Raw genomic sequence first — 17,246 nt, 5'->3', positions numbered from 1 at the left:
GCAGGAAGCTCTTCAACCTGTTAGTAGTTAGTAGCTACTAAGAGTTTGCTGTGAAAACCATAAGCCAGGTCCAGCTCATCAGACAGATTGGAAAACTGGTGAACTAGAAATAAAAAATAGAATTAGGTGAAGAGCTGTGCACAAGAGGTTTAAACAGCTTTAAAAGGAAGCTTTAGGTAAGAGGAAGAAAATGCTTTACGTAATAAGCCTAGCTACTTCACTGAATGCATCTGTCGTGCAGGCCGAAAACACAATGCTTGTGCTCTCTTTTGCATCCCTCTACTGATGTGCTTGCTTCATATTCTGACCACAACATTGTGATTTTAATTTCTTCTATTCCATGACTTGCTGCCTATGGGGTTTATTATGGAAGGAGGTCATGATGAGGCAGCAAAGAGATATGGACCCAGCCACATGGTGTCCTCAAGAGACCTTTGCCAGTGGATGACTGCAACTCCAGCATTGTCACCCCCCACCTGCAGCCCCCAGCGAAACAGACCTTCTTCCCACTTCAATCTGCTCTTCTCTGTTTATGTGGCCATGTCCTCATCCCAAAGAACACTTTGGTGCTCCAAGGCTCTAGACAAACCCATAATAAAAGGCAAACCAGAAAGTCATTTAGACCATAAAGTGGTATTTAGACTAGACATAAGGAAGAATTTCTTCACCACGAGAGTGGTGAGACCCTGGCATAAGTTGCCCAGGGAAGCTGCGGCTGCCCCATCCCTGGAGGTGTTCAAGGCCAGGTTGGATGGGGCCTCGGGCAGCCTGATCTGGTGGGAGGTGTCCCTGCCCACGGCAGCGGGGTTGGAACTAGATGATCTTTAAGGTCCCTTCCAACCCAAACCATTCTGTGATTTTAAGTAGCTTGTGCGAGGTTCACTTTTGCTTTCCCAGGAACAAGAGGCCGGTTCCTACCCTAAAGCTTACGGCCTGCTTTATGTCCAACCCTCTCCAGGGGCCGGTCCTTCCCGCGGCCCTGGCAGGGAGGCACCGAGAGCATCCCAGCTTGTGCGGTGAGCCCACCCGAAGCATCCGGAGGAAGGACGGGACGTAAAGCACGGAGCCGAGGCGACCTCGGCAGGAGCCGAGCCGGGCCCGGCCGGCCGCGGCCGCCAGTCGGGAACCGCCCCCCCAACCCGCGCTCCAACCACTCCGGGGGCGCCGCTTCCGCCTCCCGCGCGCCGCCGCCACTTCCGGCGCGCGGTTCCTCCCCCGGGCCGCCCCCTCCCGGCATGCGCTCGCGCCGGAAGCGGCTGACGACAATAACAAACACCGGCGGCGGCTGCGCCCGGGCTGCCCGTCCCCGCGCCCCCGCCTCTCCCTGCCGGGCCGCCGCGCCCGCCCAGCCGGTCCTTTCCCCCCTCCCTTATTGTGAAGCCGCCCGGCCCGCTCGCGCGGAGGGGGGGGCGCGTGGCGGCGGGGGCTGTTCCATCGCCGCAGGGTGCGCGGCGCTGCCGCGGGACCCCGGGTGAGTGCGGCCGGGTGAGGCGCGGGCCGCCCCGTCTCGGTCCCTCCGAGCCGGGGCGGCCTCGGCGAGCGGCGGTGGTCCCGGCTTTGGACGTGGAGCGGGTCGCGAAGAACGGGGGAGCGGGGGAGGAGCAGGATCCTGCCGCTGGCTCCGCTCCCGGGCCGGCGGGGTCGCGGCTGGCCCGGGCCCGGGTGCTCCCGCCCGCCCCCGCCTTCCCGGGGCTCCGCTGCCAGGGCGAGGGATTCGCCGTGAAGTTGCTCTAAGGAATGACTCAGCCTGGCTGCGCCTCCGTGCCCGGCGTCGGTCGGACGAGCGCCGTGCCAGAAGCGTCGTGTTTACAAACGTTCTGCCTTTCCCTCGGTTGTTTACTTGCTGCCGCTTCTGAGGAAGCGTATGTCCTGTGCCGAATTTTCCCGTCCATTTCTCGTTGTTGCTCTCTATTCGGCTTTCAGGTTGTTGCGTTGGTCCTTGTGTTGATTCTTTCCCGGTGACCTCTCGAGGTTCTGGCTGGCGGTGGTCCGGAGGTAGAAAAGGGGATGCGATTGCTGGGAAAATGAAATTAACTGGGCTTTGCAGTAGTCATGTCTCTTACTTAACTTTATCTAGAGATGATAAAAAGAGGTAATCGTGTCTGAACCTGAGGTACTTGGAACCAACCCAGAAATGGTTGTTTAGTCCTCTAATAGCCATGACTTTTTTACTTTTTTTCTGTGTATGTGTCATTTGTTTTTTGTTTGAATTAATTTAGTATGTTCTGGCCATGAGCTGTTCCCCATGGTTCGTATTTAAAGCTTTTGCCTTTATTTCATTATAGGAGAGAATGAGGAGTGTTTTTTTTTTTCTCTGCCACTCACATTGTTGTATTTTAGAGTAGTTTGTGCCATTGGCTTTATGGAGGAACTTACGCTTCTGAAGGTAGTTGCATAGTAAAAGGTACCTCAGTGGTGCTGGAGAAATAATGAGGATGTGAAAACATGCTTTGTACAGTTGAAGTTCATACAGCAGGGCAGTAGTGTGAGGAATCTAGACATTGTAAGTGCTTCATAGTAATAAAGAAAACTTGAGTACTGTTACAGTATGTTTAAGTTGTGAACTTTAAGAGTGTTTAATATGTAGTACCTTGGAAAGTTTTTAGAAGGTGAAGCACGTGAAGAAAGAACTTCACTGTTGTCTAGTGGTTTATCATAAACTTTAGTGCCAAGGAGCAGATATTAATAAGGAAGAAATTATATGCTTAAATATCAGTAGGTTTAGTTTAAATGAAAGTATGCAGAGGATGTATATGTGCTTGTTCAAAATGCTGTCTGGAGCTAGAAATGGGTTTATTTTATTGCATTGGGAGAAGTAAACAACATAATAAAGAATGTGAGGTAAAGGGGCTTTAGTTGTGCTAGCTGTAGAACTGGAGATACAAATGGGTTCTCTTTAGGTAATGGATTAATGTAAGATAGACCTAATTGCATTTTAGAAATATGTTATTGTTGTATCCTTTGTACAAGTAGCTGTGTATTTTGTACACTTTTTTTTTTAACACAAAACTATCTTACGTTGTATTATGTTGATCTAGCATTGTGGTCTGCATAGATTTGGGTTAGTAGTCCCTGAGATAGTATTTGAGGGGCTGGCTCTCTCCCCATGTCATGTTACTATATTTATAATTAGAAGTGCATGCACCAGACTTTCCCTCTGACTGGAGAAGAGGGCAAGGGTTGTTTTGAGGTCTTTTGTGGCGTCTATTTGAAAAACTACTTGTCCTGCATGTTGTCTGAACACTGCTAAGGTTATACAGTCTTGCAAAAATTAAGGTGAAAAATATAATTTCTAAACTATTAGTACATTTCTTAGAATTTCAGCTCCTCTGGTTAAGTAGAGGGTGAGGGTATGTTGAGGGCAAAGAGTTGCATGTGTCAGTTCTTTTTGATAAGAGAGTAGCAATTATAGTGGGATTGTTTGAAAGAACTTTATGCTATACTGTAGGGTAGGTTGTTCTCAGTGTTTTCTTAAGTCTTTGGTTTTAAACTAGCATTTAGTTTCTGTGGAAGACTGGCTTAGGGTGGTGTAAGGATCTTGAGACTTCTGTTGCATGGGTTGGATTTGTTCACGTATTGTGGTAAAGTTAAATAAGTCAAAATTAAAAACTACAGCGTGTATACCCAGCTGTCACACGAGCTACTTTGGACAGTGTCCAAGCAGTCATGAGCCTCCTTCTGCATATGCATATTGCTCAAGAAAGCTGTGCTCCTGATTTTGGTCCACAGCTCAATTACATTACATGAGGAGTTTCTGAAGAGTAGAAGAAAAAAAAATTAATATCCTGTTATTTTCAAGGACCCAACTGACAGTGACATTCTGACGTGAAGTTGATAATCAGTCTTGTCCAGTAGCAAGCACTTCATTATAAGATGCCAGCTTACATAATAATATTATATTATACTCCAGGACCTGATTGAATGCACTGATACCAAGCAGACAAAAAAGTTTCACTAACATGTAAATTACTAATATGTCAATTACTAATTTAATTGATAGATTTGCAAAGTGTTTGTTTTGTAGCTGACTTCCAGAGTCATGATCTCAGTGTAGAAGCTAAAAGATCCTTATATAGTTTCTTTGTCCTAAAAGCCTACAGCATGGGTAACGGTAGTAGGGAAATTGCTAACAATCATTTTTTATGAGGTAGTTTAGGGTTCTGTAGTTCTTTCGTAAGACAAGTTTGGAAGACATCATAGCCATATATCAGCTGTTCCTGCCCTCATTTGTAAGCAGAATTTGAAGTGGATGTACTTCGGTAATATGCTTTCTAATGGGATTTGAGCGTAACTAAACTGTTAATGATACATAATGATTCCAAAAGCTAATTTGTTGGCACTTGCCAGTAGAAACTTGAAAACAAATTTATTGATAAGAAATGTTCTTTCCGAGATTCAGATAGAGCTCACTACTTACTATTGGCTGCTCAGGACAATCACTCAATGTCAGGGCAATTCTTGCTTGTCTCCTGTCCCTCTCCAGCTTCGTATTTTCTTTTTGTTGTTCAAGAAGTTTGTAGTCCATGGTTTCAGTAGGGTTCTGAGCTCAAACTACCAGCTCAAGCAGCAGCTTGTATAGCTTTTTACGTGTGTCCAAGTTGTTGATAGTTTCTTTTGGGAACAGATTTTGCAGCTGGGGCTGCTGTCTGTGTTGTATCAAGGTGAAATGATTACAGTGTGCTGTGTATAAATCTCTAGTAGTTTGTGAATCTAAAAAATCACCTGTTGTAGAAAGTGGTAGCCTGCTTTCTATGTAAAATGACTTATTTAAGTGTTATATGAATTTCTCTGTCGTGTATTGATTATCTGTTGATTGAAAGTCATGTGTAATAGTGTTATAACTGGTTGGGTTCCAAATGTCCTGCATCTGTCTTTCTGTGTAGTGCTGTAGGTCCAACAAAAAGACTGATGTGCAAGTATTTGAGAGTAGGTCTGATTAAGGAATGTTCTAGTGGGTCTCTGACTTCAGAGCATGCTTATTTTCCTGTTATGAAAGAGCTCATATTTTCTTACCTCCTAAGGATTATTTCTTTTATTTTTTGCCTTTTCAGGAGAGTAGGAAAGTTTTGGTGGTGTGGAAATACAAATTTCATTTGCCTCTTGTTTTTATTTGGAGGGATTAGGTAAAATTAATGTCTGTATGATAGAAACACAACACCTTTTACTTTTGAAGGTGTGTTTGAAAGGCCAATATACACTTTTTAGTATGAGCAGATTGAAAGCAATGTGTATTTTGGAAGTGGAAAGGCACCATTGAAGAACTGATTAAAGGGCAAGTTTTACTTCTGTCATGGATTCGAAAATCAGACTGCTCTTAGCAAAGCTAAAATATAAATGCTGTTAAGAATAATATTTTGAGAGCTAATTTCTGTGAACATTTGAGGTAGCTGCTCCTTAAATCCCAAATTTTACTTTGACTTAGTGCTGAAGTTCTCTTTTGTAACCCACTTACCTGTCACCTTTTTGTATGATTGAATATGTTCATACCAAATTCTGTAAAACATGCTGTTTTGCCTATTATTTGTAAAATAGATATGGCTGCAGCAGTTTTTGCTCTTTCTCATTTGAGTGGTGACGCTTTCCTGATATTGCAGGAACTCTAGATGTTAGTGGTTTGTCTCAAATTTTATTTTGGGTTTGCTGATGCCAAGTAGCTGTGCCGGTGTGTCACAAGTGTGGATATTTGTCCCTTATTTAGTATAGTTGTACCTAGGGTAGATAGTACATACTAATGAAGTGGTGCTCTTATTATACAGTTTTCCTTCCATCCTCCAGAGTGTGTATTTTTATTAAGTTCGGATGAAGTGGGGATTCTTATATAAGAATATATTGTGTAACTGTAGTAGCAGATCTTTAGTAATATATTATGCTTATGTTCTGTTGCAAGTATTCTGTTAGTAAACTATGGATAACTTAATTTTCTATTGTAATTAAAAATATGCTTTACAGATACGTGCTGTCTGCTGATTGAGAGAGACTTGATTGAAACCCAGTGAATGGTTCTGTAAACAAATAATGAGAATACGACTAAATTCTCGATTCTGTCTGAACAAAAAGAGGGGGCGTAATGTGCAAACTTTACTTATGTGAAAGACTTGAATCTAAAATACATATTGCATCTGCTTTTTGAAATTTATGTTAAAAATTTCATATGCATTTTATGGCTGCAAACGGCACAACCAGAATTCAGTAAGGTAGAGTACAGTTGTAGTACCTCAATAGTTGTGGGTTGTTGTGTTTTTTCGTTTGTGAGGTTGTGTAGTTCTTAACTTGGTAAATGCCACAATGGGATTTATGGAATTTATGGACTTTATTAGTTGTTCTAAACTACCAAAGATTTGTCCCGGCAAGCTAAAGAAGGGCAGTTGAAAATAACTAAAAACCTTGAGATAAATCTTGATATTCTGCAAACCCTTCCTGCAACTTACATTGCTGTTATCTTCTTTCATATTTATGCCAGTAGAGAGCTGAAGGTGATTTGTAACTATATAATGTGCCAATAAAGTAGTAAACTGATTTGCCAGAGATCTAGACATGGTTTTGGATATGTATTCCTAGGGAGGGTGAAGGTTATCTTGACTTTGCATGTTACTGGTGCTCCTTTATTTGTCTATTTCAGTTACTACTGAAAAAGTGTTGATAAAGAGGAGGAGGTTCATAGGTGATATGTGAATTGTAAGGAACTGAGAAATGAGAAACTGGAGAAATTCTGTCTTTAGATCATGAAAGCTGAAATCCTGAATTTATAAGCATCTACATGAATAAGAAAAATTTGAAACACGTTTGGAAGTTGCTTATCATTTGAACAGTTTACCAAATGGTAGTGAATTTCTTTATCACTGGAAGACTTTAAAGTTATTCTAAAATATGATTGCTTATGAATAGAAATTAATGAAGGAAGAACTTGTGACTCTTACGTAGGCAATCATACTAAATCACAAGGATCTTTACTTGTCTTACATTTCATTATTTTCAGTCCTTTAGTTTCTTTTCTATCTATAGTGTTTTCATTCTTGTGTATTAAATGCCATTGAAACAGTCTTACTTGCTGTGCTTTTATCACTTAAAATAGATCTGGTCAAGCTACCTTGTATTCTCCACATTAAAGAGAGGAAAAAAAACAACCAAACAACCTGTAGCATTAAGATGATGTATTTGGAGAGCAGGAGAAGTGGTATTAATCTGTATTTTGAGAAACTCTATCCTCTTTTACATTTGTAGTAATTTCGGGTTTTTTTCTTTTTTTTTTTTAGATAGCTTAGCCTGCTCTTTAAGGGGATGTTGGCATTTTTTTTAATAAGTTAGCATTTATAATAAGTTATCTATGAATAACTGCTGGTGGCATGGGCAGTTAGGAATGTGAATTATGCCTTCTGTAAATTCTCACTTGTCTTGAATGATGGTGCTGACATTTAGTACCCTCTGTACTCATCAGCCTCTTCCCAGCCTTAGCTATAGCGTAAGAGTTTGTAAGGCTGTGTGATAAAGTGGATCATGGAACTAATTTGAGCTAACAGTAACCTGGGGAAGTACATTATTTCTAACTTGTTACAGCAGAGTAATTCACTGTACTCTGTAAAAGTATGGGAAGTTGCAGTGCAGGGCAAGGAGTGGGAGAACTGGCTGAGGGAAGTGAGTCTGATGCTCTTACTGTAACCAGTGCTTGAGATTCTCTGGTTAACCAAGACCACAGAGTGTGTTAGTGAGAGAAGCATTGGTGTTGACTTGTCTGACTTTGATGTAAGAAACAAAGGAATTTTTGTTGGTTGTTTCTTGCAGAATTGTTTGAAAACACTGTAAGATTTGACATGCTAATTATTTTTAAAGAGGGAGAACCACCTGAAGCTCCACGTAGCCAAGAACACCATTCTTTGCAAAGTGACTATACTAGTCTCTAACTGGAGGGAGACTTGTAGTTTAAAAATACTTTTGAAATGGCAAAATTATTCCTTTTTTCTAAAAAAAAAAAAAAAAAAAAAAAGCTGACAAAACCTTCAGTTAGCTTTGTCAAAGACCCAGGTCACAGGCAGCTGTGGAAAGACTGTTTCCATCAATTAAAAACAGGAAAGAAAGAAAGAAAAAGGGTACTTCTCCAGGCTGTGGGCTGTTTCCTAGCAATAAGAGTGTCAGGAAATGTTAATTTGTTTTCTGACTTCTACCTGTTAACTAAGGCACAGAATTTTTTTTGATTTTGTCAGGTAAGCAATGTGGGGTTTTGAAAAATACAGTAGTGTTTTTGTTTTATCTGTTGTAGGAGAAGAATTTTGTCTGATCCATTATATAGCTTGTTTTTGGCAACTCCTCAAATTAGTGAGAAGAGCAATGTAAACAGATACTAACCTTCAGACCTGGAGTTTTGTAGTCATGTACATGTAGAATCATGACACCATGCCTAATAATGTGCTTATGCCCTTCTAAACTTGTTTGAAGCTATTGGTTTCCTATAATTCACAATATTAGTTGTGTCTGAACTTGTAAGAAGCTGCATTATTTTGGGCCATGCCAATTTCAAAGGTCTTTTGTGCACAGTATTTTCTTACCTGCACAGGTGAAGTTGCTTTTTATCTTCTGCTGTTCCACCGTTGATAGGTATTGCTGCACCTACTTTGCTGAATGAGTAACTTCCATGTAATTCAGAGTTGCTCTTGCAACTCTGAACATGGTAGTGCTTTCTAACTTTTCAGTTGGTATTTATAAAATGATTCATGTTAAAGGTGGGGGCACCCTCTCATATACTGTGAATTACTGTTTACTGAATTACTGAGTTTTTAATTACTCTTTAGTGAATTGGGAATAGGAGCCTAAGCGTGTTTGCTGGTTGTCTGCAGAATTGCAGCTTAGTTCTTCAGTTGCATGAAAAAGACTTTCTTTACTGACCAGCAGCTGAGTTTGAGAGCTGCTAGCACCACAGAGACTGTTGGAGGTACTGTAATTAAGTAACCGCCTCTCTGCCTGTGCACATCTCAGTGCAGTATAAATAGAGCTCCAGATGGCGCCTTACAGATGTCAGGGATTGACGGCCTTTCTTTAAGACTGCTATGTGGCTTGAACATGAGGTTTATAGGCTTTGATATAAGGTGGTAATGGCAGATAGGATCTTCACCTGGAGTAACATATCTCAGTGATTAGGTGTGGTTTTCTGGTTAAATTTAGTTTGGAGGAGCAGGGTATGAAGCTATTCTCTGCAAATGGGTCAGGAAGTGCCTTACTGTTAATTCATGATATAGCTTAGTGATTTGGGGTTTTTTTAAAGAAGTTTTACTTTAAATTTTTTCAGTGGGTTTTAAAGCATGTTTCCTTCTAATGCTGTGTTGTCCAGTTAAGGGTATGCATTTGCATTATGTTTTAGAAACTGAGCCATTTCTGTTGCTAAAAGCATTAGTAAAGAATGCGTGCACTCATGATGATGTCATTCTGTCCTTCTGACGGTACTAGTAGTCTTCTGCAAAATGAAGATAGTTTATGGTTAGATGCATTAGATGCAGTATTAAAGAAAGTTCCTTTAAGCTTTTAGAGATGATTGGGGCACTCTGGAAGTTTAAGGTGGCGGTTCTGCTAACCCCCGTCCTCACCTCACCTAGAACTTAAGTGCTATACCGTACTTCATGTACCATAAATCAGTCAGAGTTGATTAGGTGAAATTGTGCTTGTGCTATGCATAATGAAGTGTCAATACCCCTGTCATCTTCTAGTGTTTCAGATAAGTGTTTGGGTCACAACAACCCTATGCAATGCTACAAACTAGGAGAAGTCTGGCTAGAAAGCTACCCGGAGGAGAAGGACCTTGGGATGTTGGTTGACAGCTGACTGAACATGAGCCAGCAGTGTGCCCAGGTGGCCAAGAAGGCCAATGGCATCTTGGCTTGTATCAGAAATGGTGTGACCAGCAGGTCCAGGGAGGTTATTCTCCCTCCTCCCTCTGTACTTGGCACTGGTGAGACTGCTCCTTGAATACTGTGTTCAGTTCTGGGCCCCTCACCACAAGAAGGATGTTGAGGCTCTGGAGTGTGTCCAGAGAAGAGCAACAAAGCTGGTGAAGGGGCTGGAGAACAAGTCTTATGAGGAGTGGCTGAGAGAACTGGGGTTGTTTAGACTGGAGAAGAGGAGGCTGAGGGGAGACCTTATCGTTCTCTACAACTACCTGAAAGGAGATTGTGGAGAGGAGGCTGCTGGCCTCTTCTCCCAAGTGACAGGACAAGAGGGAATGGCTTCAACCTCTGCCAGGGGAGGTTCAGGCTTGACATTTGAAAAAAATTTTTCATGGAAAGGGTCATTGGGCACTGGAACAGGCTTCCCAGGGAGGTGGTTGAGTCACCTTTCCTGGAGGTGTTTAAAAGATGCGTGGATGAGGTTCTGAGGGGCATGGTTTAGTGATTGACAGGAATGGTTGGACTCGATGATCCACTGGGTCTTTTCTAACCTTGTGATTCTGTAATAGGAAGGAAGGTGTTTGTTTCCTTAAATTCAGCTTCAGTTTCTGTTTTTCTTTGATACTAGGATTTACGTGTTATAAAATCCTTTACTTAGTTTATATGTTGGAGCAAATGAGCATTTTCTGATAAGGGCACCTGAAAAAACCCAGAGGACATAGAGGTAGAAGACAGGTTTGTAGAGGAAAACAAAATTAATTGGAAGGAACATTCTGCACTAGTTTTGTACTTTTGTCTAAGTTGCCTAAGTTTAAGGGAAACAGGAAATTGTGTTCTTAAAGAAGAGGAGAGAAAGGTGAAATCGCAGGAATTGCAGCATCTCAAAAGCAAACCTTAAGATTTGCTGCATGGATGTGAAAGCACAGCTCAAGACATTAATGTGCCCCGAAGTTGGCTCTGTATCTCCAGAGGTAATAAAGTTCTATTTTCCTTGAAAGGAGATGTTCTCCATATGAGATATTCAGTGAATGAGGAATAGTATTTGAATCTTTTAAGCATGTGACAGACTTGTCAGCCTTTGCCTCAGATGAATTGACTTTTTGACAGGGAAGAATTCTGTAGTGATCTCGTGAGATGCCTGACCCTTATAGTCAGGGGTAACTTTATGACTCATATTGGAGACGCTATCTGTTACCTGCAGTATATATAGCCCCAGCTGGTCTGCAGTAAGAGAAGTGAATCTCTTTATTAGAAGCATACAGATGATGTTTGTACAGAGCTATGGGGACGTCTGATAATTAGCAGTGTGGAATTGCATACTTCTGAGTGGGTCTTGCCTTCCTTAGGTAGTTAAGCTAGTTCAGTCTGTCTGCTTTCAGAGTTGAGCTGTTGAAGTATGTGTAGAGGGGGAAGAAGTGTGGGCCTCTTGATCCTCTGTGACCTGGGAGATAAAGCATTGATATGTATAGAAATTACTGTACTGATGTGAAATGTTATTTCTGCAGGCACAGAAAGCAAGGTACCTTATACTGCTAGTGTGTTGCAAAGGAATTTTAAACCACTGGGTTTAAAGGAAAGCCATGACCTTGGCATAGTTCACTTAAAATTCCCAGAGTTAAATTAAAATCTATTAATATCTTTCTTTGGAGTTTAGTTTTTAATCCAGTTTATAAAGTAGGCATGACAAATGACATGCAAAAAAAAAAAAAGTACATGATCTTAAATAGTGGGATATCCGTGAAAGAAACTTGATGACTTCAAAGTGAAGTTGATAATGCTGCTTTAAACCCAGACAACATAAATGTTGATTTCTGTCTTTATCCTATCCTGAATGCCATGTTTCAGTGTTTGAGTGAGTTTATGAAGTTGGAAAGAATTCTACCGTGAAACAGTGGAACGGAGTTGGATAATGGAGCAGGGATTCTGCACTTAATGGCAGAAATGGATGGTTAATGTAGCCATAGGGTTATTTGTAGAGTGCCGTGAAACCCGTGCTGCCTGTACTGTAATAACAGAAAGGAAAGATCTGTAAACAGACATGTAACAGTGAACATCATCTGAACAAAATAAGATGCATTTCAAAACTTCTAAACAACATGGATTGAAAATATTGATCAACACAGACTTCAGAAGTACTCAGTTGTTGGAAGAATTTATATCGGATAGGAAGATCTTGCAATGCTTTCATGAAGTGAAGCAGATGTAGGAATTGCATTGCTATGTAAACACAATATAGAACAGTGAAATAAATATAACCAGCATAACGTATTCATGGCTGGTTTTGGTGTTTTGTTGGCTAGTGTAACAAAATCTATGTGTTCTGAATTAATTCTGGAAGCTTTTTCTGATTTGTGCTAGTCTTACGTTTATTTTTACGATTTCAGTCTTTTTCCAATATTCATGTGGTCTCTCAGCTGTTATAGAAATTTCCTTTTCAAGTTTTCAGCTATTTTTTAAACGGTGTTGCTGATAACTTGTGACTTTTGATCTTGCAAGCTCCTGTCCCATAATTTGAAGGATCTAGTTTATATGATAACGTGGATCTAACGCTGCTGGTCATGCAGATATGTTTCAGTAGCTTCTTGTTATTTGTGTTAATGTGCATTATTTTAATCTAAAGCAAGTTTTCATGAGCTTATTTTGCTCAAGTACAACTACTGACTGCTTATAGCTAAATTGGCAGAGGTCACTTTGACTAATGGCTTTCCATTGGTGGTAGTTAAACGTGTTGCTTTTTTCCCTTTTATTGCACCTTTGCTTCTGACAAGGTACCATGTAGGCGTTTTGCATGAGAGGAAAGAGGGACTGGACAGAGGGAGAAGATAGCACTTTTTGTTAAGCTATTATTTCAATTACTATCTGTTCTGTGACTGTGAAATGCACATAATTGTGTAGTTTTTTTTTCTTGAGCTTTCAAATTCAGGATGTATTGTTTTTGATTTACTGTTAGTACAACCAGTTTTATAAAATGATTTACACGTTCTAATGGTCTTCAGGCTTCAGCAAACCTATTTTTAGTAATGGATTATCACCCTTTATAGTGCCTGATCATCTTCTCAAAGCTTGCTAGGGCATTAACATGATAGAAATAATGTTTGTTTGCAGTTCAGAGTTTAAATGTGTACCTGCCTGATTGCCTTCAGCCCAACTGCTCATTACTGCCTTCTTTGCCAAGGGCTCCTTCTCCTTTGGCGCTCCTACTTAACTGACAACAGTTAAAATGAGATAGGGTAGCCTGAAAAGACCATCTTTGCTGATCTGTCTCACTTTGATTGTTGTATTTTCCATTGTAGTTTAAACAGAAGTTCTGGGAGAGGAAGTCCCTGGCAAGTATTTTAAAGTAAATAGGTAATTGAAAATATTAACTGCTGTTCTGAAAGTAGGTGAATGGCTTAAGGTTACCGTGTTTCAGATAAGGAAGGTAGTGCTCATTCCTGAAGAAATCTGTTGTATACATCTGCAGGGTTAAGCAACACCAGTATCAAGTGTGCCTTTTTACACTGGATTTCCTTAAATAAATTGCGTTTTTGTTGTGCATTGTCACATCAGCATTCTGTACCAGTTCTGAAAAATGCTTTCAGTTAACAGAAATGCCAGTAGTTCTTTTTTATGAATTAACTTTGCCTCTTTGTAAGTGCTGAAGAATATCACTAATGGTTATTTTAAGCCAAATTTATGGGCAGAAATGTTCAGGTATGTAGCAGACTTGACTTGAGCAGACTTGTAACTGGATAGCATTGTTAATTAAAGAGAAAATAGTACCACATAATTAGTCTTTCTGGCATTGGCGTAAACGGATTTTTGGGTTAGATGCAATGGTGACAAAATCCTGACATTTTAATAGTACCTGTAGTTGCATTCTTTTATCTTTTCGTTGCAGATCTTCTCTGGCTTTGAATAGCCATGCTACTATATTGCCAAAAATCAAGTGAAGCGAATGTGTTTATTTATTCTTCTCTTGAATTTGAAGAAGGTGGTAGCTTCGTGTAGTGCCTGAAGGTAATTCTTTCTTTGCTTGAAGTTAAAAAGTTTGAGACTACTGGTGCATGTGTGACAGATGCCATCATAAATATTTTTGATCCTGATAATGTTCTTTTCTTTCTGTGTTTTAAATAGCTAGCCATAGTGTTAAGGTATGAAGGAGGGAAACGTTTGATTAAAATTTCACTTTATATGTACATGAGGTTTTGGACAGATTATCTCTTAAATATCACTTGAGCTTAGAAAATAGTGTTTATATGACAACTAGGTACTGGAGAAGCCTTTAGGTACTATTAGATACTATAGAAGTGTTTTACTCAGGTGGAAAAAAACCTTTTTTTTTTTTTTTGGTGGGTGCTCCATGGTGCTTGCTTTAAGAATTGTATTATTTAACACACTTCTTTCTAATTCTACCTGTCTACCTGGAGCATGGTCACAAAAACATCCTTTATGAAAAGAAGTATTTCTACATGTGAGAGACTTTAATTCTAAAAGCTAAGCCAAAGAGTTTCCAATATAAATTATTACTGGTGCCACTGAGTACAGTAGAGTTGAAGTGTAAGGACAACAAAGGTCAAATCTGATCTGATTATTTAACTGGGGCTTTTTTGTTTAGTATGACTGTATCTGAAGTTTTGTTGTGAAAATGTATGTTTTGACTAGGTCGGGTAGTATTAATACTTAAAGTGTGTGAAAAGCCACTCTATTAAAGAAAGCTCTTATAACATTCTAGACTTAGTGTTCTGGTCAAACCTCTCCCCCTTCCCCATTTTAATGGTATTTGTTATTTTTGTGGTTTGTCAATTTTACTCTGTGTAGCCAAAGAGATAAATGCAAATTCAGACTTATTTTAGAATAATACAGTTAGCTGTGTAGAACTTGCGTGTGTGTCCTGTTCATATTTTGGGGAAAGAGGGCCTTCTTATTCTTCCTGTGAAGTCAGTTAATCCAAAAAGTCATTCTTATAATGGTATAAGAACATTGCTGAGTGGCTAAAACATTGACAGATTAACTTTTCATAATTCTTTTGACATCAAAAAAATTTTAGGTCATTAGTGACTGCAGTGTTGGTTGTACTTCTGCAGCAGCCTTGTTAGTGTGGAGGAAATTATTCATAAACTTCTAAGCTCCTATGGAGTAGCAGAGAAAATGGGCACAGAAGTGCAGAGTATTTCATTGATAAAATCTCCAATTAAATTTCAATGTTATGCAAAGCAGTTCAATGTTTTCCTTAAGTACACTGGAAAAATATTTGCTTCTAGTCAGTCATCCAGATACGTGTAGGGGACAGGACTGAAGATATGTGTGTTGGACCGCAGTGTCTGTCTTGATCACTTCATATTTGCAATTAGTGATGAAGAAAGTAGCTACAGGTTTAGCTAGCTCTGAGAACAGGAAAATATTTTTTTACAACTAATACTTTATTATGGAGAGATACAAAAAGAAAATCTACATAGTTTTAACTATTTTTGCTAATGCTTCCATATATCTCGGTGAAAAAGCTATGGAAAAGCACAGTAGTGCGCAGATAGGCTTTGCTGTAAGTTTAGGAGTGAATATCTACTGTGTATATCATGCTGCTGTTCATGAAATCTGTAAAGATACCAGGAAATAAGTGAATTTGAGACTTCAATAATGCATTTCATAATTGAGAATAGCCGAGTAATGATCAGAGATAGTGGCCTCTGCAGTGTCATCTTTCTTATATATTCAATATATAAATTTAAATTCTCTTCAGTGTGTGGTTTTTTGTGTTCTCCTAACCATCTGCATATGCAGAAGCTTACCTTGCCCATGTTTCTGGCTGAAGGAGCATCCTTAGTAATGGATAAAACACTGGAATATGAGAGCTAATATATTCACTCACTATATATCTAAAAGGATTATTTTCAAAAGCATGTGCATGTATGTGTCTTTCATAACTTGTGTGTGAAAGTGACACTTGAATTTTTTTTCAGTTTCTAGATGATTTTAACAGTGGAAGTTACAACGTTCAGAAACCTACAGAAATCATCATGAAGCTATATGTGTTTCTGGTCAACACTGGAACTACCCTTACCTTTGACACAGAACTTGCTGTACAAAAGTAAGAAAATAAATTAACTGTGTATTGTTTTTTAAATTTAAAAAAAGTGTGTATATTCTTTGTATACTGAGTTCTGGAGAGCTGATGCTCTGTTGTTTTTTAGTATGTCTGTGCAGTTATTGTCTAGGTTTTAATGGTTTTGAGTGAATTTTTTTAATTAGCATTTTTAGTGCCTTGCAGGTGATTGTTTGCTTGAGGTTCCGTGAAAAAAAACCAAAACAACTGGATGAGTTATTTATTTGCTGAGGCAGTGACAGAGGATAACCTATTCTTACCAGAGTCTGGTGTTATATTTGGTTCTTTTTGGAAAAATTGTTAGAATGCCTTTTGATCTCCTGTGACCTTTTATTGGATTTTTTTTTATTTAGGAGGCCACTGTGAAAGATTTTTTTTTTTTATTGGCTGACATCATAGAAGTAATTATGCAGAGTGCTCTTTCTCCTGTCAGTATATACTTATCCTGAAGAAAATGCATGCTCTGTGATACTTTTGGATTGGAAGCTAAACAACCGGCATACAGGTTTTTGTCCCATGTCCAGGATGGGTAAAAATTGGTTCTCTCCTATGTTGTAAGGCTACAAAATGTTTTACGTCATTTTATATATAAAACTCAAACTTCTGAAAGCTCAGTTGCCTGAAACATGAGCAGTGTTACAGAGTCACAGTTAAGTCCCAACAATTTTACTATTTGTACTTTCGCACAGCACGTTAAAAGCCTCTTGCAAATGTAAGGGAGCTTTTAGAGCGGTCTAGGTATACAGGATGTATGGCGTCTTTCTTCCTTATTCTCATATGGGACTCTGTTCTAATAAGTAAATAGTGTATATCGTGACAGTCTGTATGCCTTGGTACTAGCCAGAGCCATGCTTACATGCTGTCTTCATATTCTATGTGATGAATGACTTGCAAGTAATGGTGCTTGAAGGACTTCTGCTGTGGGTTTTGTGCTCAAATCCATTGTTTTCCTTTCTCCTGAATTGCTATTTGGAATTTTCATGACTCAGCAAGTGAATGTGGGTTTTGGAACATCTTTGGGATGGAAGAGCTCTAACACTGGCTATTGTGATTGGGTTTGTATGCTCTTCTGCAAAGCCCACTGACACTCAAGGTACTATTAAACATGAAATAGTGTTTCACCTTGGCCATTCTGGATCTACTGGGTCATTTGCAGATGTGTCAGCACACTTGTATGCTGTCTGGTACATTGAGACAGAATCGCAGAATTGTTTAGGTTGGAAAAGACCTTTAAGATCATCAAGTCCAACCATGAACCTAACACTGCCAACCCCACCACTAAACCACATCCCTAA

At 39.7% G+C, this 17,246-nt stretch overlaps 1 protein-coding gene across 3 annotated transcripts in view; it reads left to right on the top strand.

The window, feature by feature from the left end:
* Positions 1-1,358: 1,358 nt before the first annotated feature.
* The window catches only part of RB1CC1 (RB1 inducible coiled-coil 1), a 68,059-nt gene continuing 52,171 nt past the window's right edge, over positions 1,359-17,246 (top strand). For all 3 annotated transcript variants that reach the window (XM_069854092.1, XM_069854091.1, XM_069854090.1), the window contains exons 1-3: positions 1,359-1,471; positions 13,750-13,868; positions 15,809-15,936. In XM_069854092.1, the coding sequence (XP_069710193.1) occupies positions 15,866-15,936 (71 nt within the window). In that variant the 5' untranslated portion in view covers positions 1,359-1,471; positions 13,750-13,868; positions 15,809-15,865. The remainder of the gene's footprint in view (positions 1,472-13,749; positions 13,869-15,808; positions 15,937-17,246) is intronic.

Source organism: Phaenicophaeus curvirostris, chromosome 3, assembly GCF_032191515.1.
Source record: "Phaenicophaeus curvirostris isolate KB17595 chromosome 3, BPBGC_Pcur_1.0, whole genome shotgun sequence".
NCBI classification, from domain to species: Eukaryota; Metazoa; Chordata; class Aves; order Cuculiformes; family Cuculidae; genus Phaenicophaeus; species Phaenicophaeus curvirostris.
Note: the sequence above shows the minus strand (reverse complement) of the source record. Positions and strands in the feature narration are given on the sequence as shown.